The sequence below is a fragment of the Perna viridis genome, chromosome 1 (assembly GCF_037379345.1).
Source record: "Perna viridis isolate PV_CMFRI_1.1 ecotype Kerala chromosome 1, ASM3737934v1, whole genome shotgun sequence".
NCBI lineage: Eukaryota > Metazoa > Mollusca > Bivalvia > Mytilida > Mytilidae > Perna > Perna viridis.
In genome coordinates this window covers 4,382,231-4,390,052 of record NC_142445.1, presented here as the reverse complement: position 1 = coordinate 4,390,052, position 7,822 = coordinate 4,382,231, and the positions used below count along the sequence as shown (strand labels likewise).

The 7,822-nt window shown below is 35.6% G+C and overlaps 1 protein-coding gene across 1 annotated transcript; it reads right to left on the bottom strand.

Moving 5' to 3' along the window:
• Positions 1-4,156: 4,156 nt before the first annotated feature.
• Positions 4,157-6,985, bottom strand: LOC148626920 (uncharacterized). Its single transcript, XM_088564760.1, has 4 exons — positions 6,967-6,985; positions 6,373-6,561; positions 5,268-5,435; positions 4,157-4,727 (listed from the first exon to the last, which is right to left on the bottom strand). The coding sequence occupies exons 1-4, from the start codon at positions 6,983-6,985 to the stop codon at positions 4,450-4,452; spliced, it is 654 nt and encodes a 217-aa protein (XP_088420886.1). The 3' UTR covers positions 4,157-4,449.
• Between the last annotated feature and the right edge of the window lie 837 nt (positions 6,986-7,822).

Here is a 7,822-nt window from a genome sequence, read left to right as displayed (position 1 = left end):
TTGTAGTCTAAATCTCAAGCTGCCTACATGTATATTTCATGTTAGTTCGAAACAAAATGGATCGTTACGGTGTATCTATCTGCATCATGAAAACTGATTTGTTCAATGTGTCATAGTTTTCCTCCCCATTTCGCCTACCCTGGACTTGACTTTTATGAGCAACTCGGCGGGTGTTTCTCGAAAAACAGAGGACGCTTACCCTACCGGTGCACCTGGTCCATGTCCCAGTTTTAAGTGTAGTCAGAGTTGCTCATTTGGTTATGGTGCTTTGTATATACTGTTTTGGTTATTTTATGTTCTTTATTGTATTTATCTGTTTTCCGAGTCTGCTCTTTGTCCATGAATTACATTCTTTTGATTACCGCTATAACCTTGGTTCCCTTGATTACTCTCTTTTGTCTGCACCGAAAGTGACATTTCTTGGCAACTTGGCGGGTGTTTTCTGGAAAAGCAGAGGATTTTTACCCTGCCTGTGCATCTAGTCTATGCTCCTTGTTTTTAGATGAGCCCGAGTTGCTCATTTATTTTTTCTTTGTACGTATTATATTTGTAATTCATGTTCTTGGTTGTTTGTGTCTATTTTCTCTGTCAGATCGTTGTCCTTAGATTATACTCTTTTGATTTCCGCCCAAAATCACTTGATATTCTTTTAGACGAATGCGATACATTTCTTAAAGCCAATATTCTTTCGTCAAAATATTCTTAATGATGCCCGTATTTGGCCAGGTATTGTCGACGACCTTGTTATCCATGACACTGACAGTTCGTGATTTTCAAGTGTCACGAAATTTTCATACGTCGACAAATTTAAAGTCAGAATGCATCATAGATTTTAAAGATGGTTGCAGAATGACTTTCAAGAACCAAGAAGATCAAGTTGCCATTAATATGCGCGCAAATGAATTGCACAGACCCACACCAGCAAACACTGTAAACTTGATCATATTTACAATTCAAAAGATGAGAGAATAGAATCGAACGAATTCAGTGACATTCAAAATCAAGGCCCAAAAGAAAGATGTTTAAATATTGTGATATTTCAATGTGCTTGTTGCTCAACAGATGTTCTGTTAAGTGATCATTAAATTAAGTTAGTAAAAGTCAAGACAGGGGTTTCTTCTTCTGGTCCCATTCGAATCGGTGATATGATCTGATTGATGGATAGGTTTTTATTGAACACGAACTGAAAGTTTACACGTTATAGTTTTTCTTGTGATCTTTGTAACAAGATGCGAAGAAAAACGCGACAATATTTCCTACTTTTATTAATGAGTAAACAAGAGAACCAAGGTTATAGCGGTAATAAAAAGAATGTAATCCAGGAACAAAGACCAGACATGGGAAACAGACACACACAACAAAGAACATACAGTAACTAAAATCATACATACAAAGTAACAAAAGCAAATGAGCAACTCGGACTCCACGAAAAACTGGGAGCATGGACCAGGTGCACCGGTAGGGTGAGCGTCCTCTGCTTTTCTAGAAACACCCGTCGAGTTGCTCATAAAAAGTCAAGTCTGGGGTAGACAAACGAGGAAAGGAAAACTATGACCCGTTGAATAAATCAGTTTTCATGGTGCAGATGGATACACCATATTGATCCACTAGTTCACGATGACGACCATAAAACTTCTGTAGTGATGACTTCAATCTTGTAGCAACATAATCCTGTTTCAGAAGCCTATTTGTTAGAGTTCTAGTGCGATACAAGAAGTCTGCGTAGTTTCGGCAAGCTCTGGCATAACGTATGAGTAGTGATATGAACACTCCATACGCAGGTGCCGAAGGGATGTTGCCACTGATGAAAGGAAAGTTGACAATTCCGAATGAAAAGTCATCACGTTTGTCGTAAAGTTTGATCAATAGTTTTCCTTTACCATCGATTTCTCAGTGTAGGTCAAGATATGAGGCTGACTTCACAGTGTCTGTAGTATCCTTTATCTCAAGTTCTTTTGGGTAGATGCGATGTATCAAATCCCGAAATTAGGATTGTTTAAAGATAATTCGTCATCTATACAGCGGAAAATGAGATTAAAGGATCTAGCCAAACGATATTCTTTCTTTCTGATCAGATCAGCTATAAAGTCAGCCTCATAAGAGTGAAGGAATAGGTCAGCAAGTAAAGGAGGACAATTTGGTCCCATTGGAATGCCGACCGTTTGTTGAAAAACACGTCCACCACACTGGACAAATATGTTGTCAATTAAAAATTCCAGTATTTTGTAAACATCTTCCTCTGTATATTTGGAAGATGATTTTGAATTATTTCTTACAAAGTATGAGGAATCTCTACCAAGAACTATATATTTGTATCTAGGTGCAACATCGTTTTTGGAAAAAAACAACGATGTATAATGTTTTTAAGTCGGGATTATAACTGAGTATGGAGAATAAAAGTATACAGTGTTGAAAAATTATAGGATTTAATGCTATTATATTCGGATAATAGTCTTGAACTAATTGTTTCCAAAAGATCTTAAGAATTTTTCAGGATCCACATTGAATTAATACCACTACGGGAGTAACAAGTGTTGTGGTAGGACTGCAGACCCTCTTTGACAGTTGTGAGTATAGAAGTTAAACGTTTTGAAAGAGGTTTGGTGGTACATTTTGCAGATCCAGCTATGAAACGTTGTTTGTATGGATTCTTGTGGAGTTTAGGAATCCAGTACATAGATGGTAAATCACAATCATCGTTTTTGGTAGAGAGACCAAAAGAGGATAGCACAGGTTTATGGTTTTCCACAATCAATTGGTAGCAGTATATGTCTTATCACTGCTATTATTTTATACGTCTACCTCTGATAATAAACATTGGATGTAAAACGTTTTGCGGACAAAAACAATGTTGTTTTGGGCTTTGTCTGCTCGTAGACAACATATTTGTCATGTATAGTAGACAATGTTTTTGTACATCGAGGTCTTTAAAAACGGATGTAGCCTTGGCACTCATTGACCTACTTAAAACTTTCATTCGTTTCAAAATTAAAGATCTCACGGCCTTTAACCACTCTGACAGAGTCTGATCAATGTCTTCTTGTTCTCGTTTTATCCATTTTCTTGCATAGTCCTCGACGGCATCCATAAGAACTTTAAAGATATAATTCCAATTTATGAAGCGTGGTTCACGGTACTTGAGACATTTAGAAAGGATATTACGCAGAGATTCGTTTTCGACGATGGTTAAATCGCCCTAACGACGTGACCAGAAGGACCATATTTGAATGGAGAGGTTTTGCAAGAACAGTCAGATGGTTTAGCCTTGAAGTCCTCAATCTCGAGATTCTGCAATAGCCTTTTATAATTGAAAATTTTGGATGCACTGGGTGAAGTATAGGAATATGAAATAATTGGTATGGATTTGTCTTTGAAACATGGGGAATTTTGTTGTTAACGTTTTTGTGATGGAGGATATTAGCCAAATTAATTGCATCTATACCTTTGTTGACAAACGGTAGTGGAAGAAATGATCGTTTTTCTTCATCTTGACTTTTCACACAAACTGGTTTAAAGAGTCTGTGGAAACCAATATCCAAAATGATGGCAACAAGTCTGTATAATGATGAGGTGGGGTCAGAAACAGGAGTGTCAAGACTTGTTTTGTAAAGGGAGTGTAGTAGAGTGAGAGGTATAGAATAAAGTTTGGTTCTAATGTGATGAAGTCCAAAAGGTTTTTGTATGAAAGGAAGGAGACCATCTATGGAGACATCATGTAACTTAGGTGACGTATAGTGGCGATGGCCATGACTCATTTCCCGTCTTGGATTTGTGTCAAATAAATTCATCACATTTATGCTATTGTTATATTGGCTTGAAAGGTTTCCTATACTTTTGATGTCGTAAGGTATTGCAGTACCTAGTCTGCGTATCCAGTACTCCTCTCTTTCCCTACGATAGTATTTACTTAGAACGGGACTGTTCGTAGGATGGTAAATTTATTCTAAAATACGAACTTTCGTGAAGAGGATTGAAGGATCTTCTTGATTAAAGTGTTGATAAACTGTCGGGAATTTGGTGGTGTTAATTCCCGAACAATTTAAGGATGTTAAGGATTTAAAGACGCCATCGACTATTATTTCGAACCCAAATGACTAAACATCTCCTGTCAGTAGGTTAAAATAGTAGTATCTGGCCTTAACCATCTCCATTCAGATGTAAGGTCAAAATAAATGAACTGAAACAACAAACAAACACACCTTAAAATTCACCCAATAACACATCCAATTCTCTCCATGGAATATACCCTGACACACTATTTTGACAAGGTCACCCATATCTAACTTAAATTTCCTAGAAAATTGGTAAAAAACAACAAACCTTCCGTATGGCTTTAATGTGGCAAACATGCAACACAAAATGCAAAACTAAGATTTCAAAGATGTATTGCAAATAATTTAACTTAGTAAAATTTAAAAAAAAAACAAAAAAAAAAAACAGAAAATTTTGTTAGGAGACCGAAAACATGGATCTTTTTTCCCTTTTCTGACAGAGTGGCATACCCTTAAAGTTATCCCAAATATCATGACATTTAAAGTTGTATTTAATGTGTAAACTGAGATAATTAATCGGAGCTGTTAAATCTGGTTCAGTTTTATCCCAGTTGAAAAAACTCATGGTTGTGTCGTCTTCAAATATCCAACCTTTATTTACGTCTCTAAAATAACCGCCCTTCATACCCTGGATAAAAATATATTCTACATCCGATTTCGGAAGCTTTTCATTACCTGAAAATGGAAAGTTCATTTTTTTTTCTTTTCTTAGTAGAAGACATATCGAAAATTTGTACAATACGAACTGCTGGTCTGAAGACCAAACATCAGACAATTGTGTGTCGTGAATCAATCCTTTGTTTCTTCCTGTCTGCTAAAGTTACCCACTGGAAAAAGTATGAACGCGTACATATCCTCTTTTCAACAAGTTTTTGAAAATTTCTTTTATACGATATCAATATGTGTGTACAAAAAGCAAGAGCAGTTTTAAAGGTTTGGACAGACAGTACCTTCAACTCATTTTTTTAAGATGTGAGGTTAAAAACGTTTAGGAAAAATCAATTGAGAATTCAAGAATTGCTTTTTTATGTTTCTACCAATGCATCAAACTAGTTTTAAAAGTTCACTGTATTCTTTAATTCTGAAACCTTCAACGTCATCTTATATAATCGGTCTAGCTGCGAGTTTTGTTTTAAACTTACAAACGTAGCTTTTCCTGTTTTAGTTCACAACTAGCTAATTTTAACAATAAACATGAAATAAACATACACTCACGTAGGTAATTCTCTATTTTGATCTGAGTTTTATGAGAGTCAATCCTCATCAACTGGGAGTCGTCCATCTCACAAGTTGCTTTCGATTCTGTATATGTTGATGTCGTATTATACAGTTTAAAACATAATGAAAGTTCAAGGTCAAAGAAGTAATCTGTGTTACAGTATTCTGAAGCATTAAGAATAAAACATGATTTTTTAAATTGAGTTATATTGCCGGATTGTGAATCTGTAGTTAATGTAGAGTGGGAACATTGTCAGGTTATCATTAAATCTCTCCCTTACGTTACCAACCGCTCTAAAGTTAATTCTTTCACGTTTATGAAAAGAAAGAGAAAAAAATGTATGTGATAGTGAAAAACTAATTTTTAATGATTTGTTAGTTTCTTCTGTGTCCTTTTCGACTATTTAAAGTTGTTCGTCGATTTTTTTTATCAGTTTTTTTTTAAATATTGTTTTCACTAGTTTGAAACTAAGCTCGATCTGGAATTTTGATTATCCTATAATTAACTTTGTTTATCCATTTAGCTATTATCTATAAATATTCAAATTTCCTTTGCTCGAATATGACTTCATAACTTATGACCACTAGTAATTTTACTCTTATGGATTTTTAGTGCAATGGCTGATTGGTAATAAAGTATCTAATATAACGTGCTTCAGACGTCTTTAGACCATGGTATAACTGTAATAAACATATGACCAACGTCAAAGACATGTGACGGTCTCAATTCCGACATGATAGATAATTTTTACCCAGTTTTATAGCCGTCACAGGAAAAGTTTTACAGTGCTCGCAAAATACGTAATAAACATGAAAAAACTATTTCTACGAGAATCGGGATTATAATAGACCTGGGATATGAGTCCTATTCGTTATTAAACTACAATTATTTACCTGAATAGCACATGAATATAGTGCCCCGTTCGGTAATAAACCAGATACCTTGAAACCGCAACAAATAGATGCTATATTCTAAAATTAACTTCATATTTTTGCATTAAAACTTTTATTTTTGATTCCCCGTACAGCAACAATTTACTCATATACATCTAGAATAAATGCAATTGATATCGCCTGCACCTATCATTTGCAAGTGTTTTACCTGGATAACATGTGAATTCGACACCCCAGTCATAATTTTTATTTTCTAGCTCTCTACATACTGCAACAGGTCTTCCAACCATATGGTAACCAGGCTTACATTCATGACGTATTCCAAAACCAATGTTTCTATAGAGTCCATATTGTTCCACCACTAAAGCATTATGCACGTTGAGTTTTTGATGACAATCTGCAAGGTAAAAAAAAATAAGAATTTAAGTATGCTGTTCACGTGTTTCAAGAAGTAACCTCTCGTCAGAATCATTCAAGCATTCAAACAAAATCCAACGCAGAGAAGTTTTACCCTGTGTAATACGAGGAAAAAGCATCAGTGTCCAAGGGTTTTCGAGTTTTGTGCAACTGCAATTTTCAGTGAAATCAAAACATTGCAATCGACATAGAAAAATACACACAACAAAGAACATGAAATTACCAAAATAAAACGTACAAAGATATTTAAGTAATTGAGCAACTCGGACCCCACTAAAAGCTGGGAGCATGGTCCAGGTGCACCGGTAGATTAAGCGTCCTTTTTTTAAAGACACACACTGAGTTCGCCGGTCTAGGATAGACGAAAGAGGAAAGGGAGACTAACTGTAACGACGACACGCCATATTTATAGCGGAAATTGAGATAGTAAGATCGGGCTAATCTATGTTCCTTCTTTTGGATTAGATAAGCTATAAAGTTAAGCCTCATGAGAATGAAGGAATATGTCAGCAAGTGGGGTACAATTTGTTTCCATTAGAATGCCGATCTTTTGTCGACAAACGCGTCCACCACACTGGATAAATATGTTGTCGACCATAAATTCCAGCATTTTGAATACTTGTTCTTCGTTATATTAAGAAGATGATTTCAAAGTTTTCCTTTCCTCTTTCGTCTATCCCGGACTTGACATTTTATGAGCAATCGGTGGGTGTTTCTAGAAAAGCAGAGGACGTTTACCTTACCGGTGCACCTGGTCCATGCCCCCAGTTTTTAGGGGAGTCCGAGTTGCTAATTTGCTTTTGTTACTTTGTATGTATGATTTTAGTTTCTTTATTTTCTTTGTTGTGTATGTTTGTTTTCCATGTCTAGTCTTTGTCCCTGGATTGCATTCTTTTTATTTACGCTATAACCTTGCTTCCCTTGATTACTGTTGGAGTCGATTTTTTACAAAGTATGAGGAATCGGTTCCTAGTACTTCACTTCTGTATATAGGTATACTGTCTTTTCTGGTGTAACAACTTGGTATAATGATGTGAGTACAGAAGTAAAACGTTTTGAAAGAGAGTTGGTGGTACGTTTTGCAGATCCAGTTATGACGCGTTGCTTGTTTGAAATTTTTGTAGAGTTTTGGAATCCACTGTATAGATCTATAGAGAGACCAAAAGAGGATATAACACGGCTTTATGTTTTTACTACTGTAAACCGAGTAATTTTTAGCCGTCTTTTTTTCGTGGTTTATG

What these genes read in the sequence shown, in the direction of transcription:
- LOC148626920 (XM_088564760.1), bottom strand. An exon ending in CGAATTCACATGTTATCCAG is followed by an intron (nt 5,436 to 6,372) that starts GTAAAACACTTG and finishes TTAATGCTTCAG; the next exon opens with AATACTGTAACACAGATTAC. An exon ending in CAAAATAGAGAATTACCTAC is followed by an intron (nt 4,728 to 5,267) that starts GTGAGTGTATGT and finishes TTCCATTTTCAG; the next exon opens with GTAATGAAAAGCTTCCGAAA.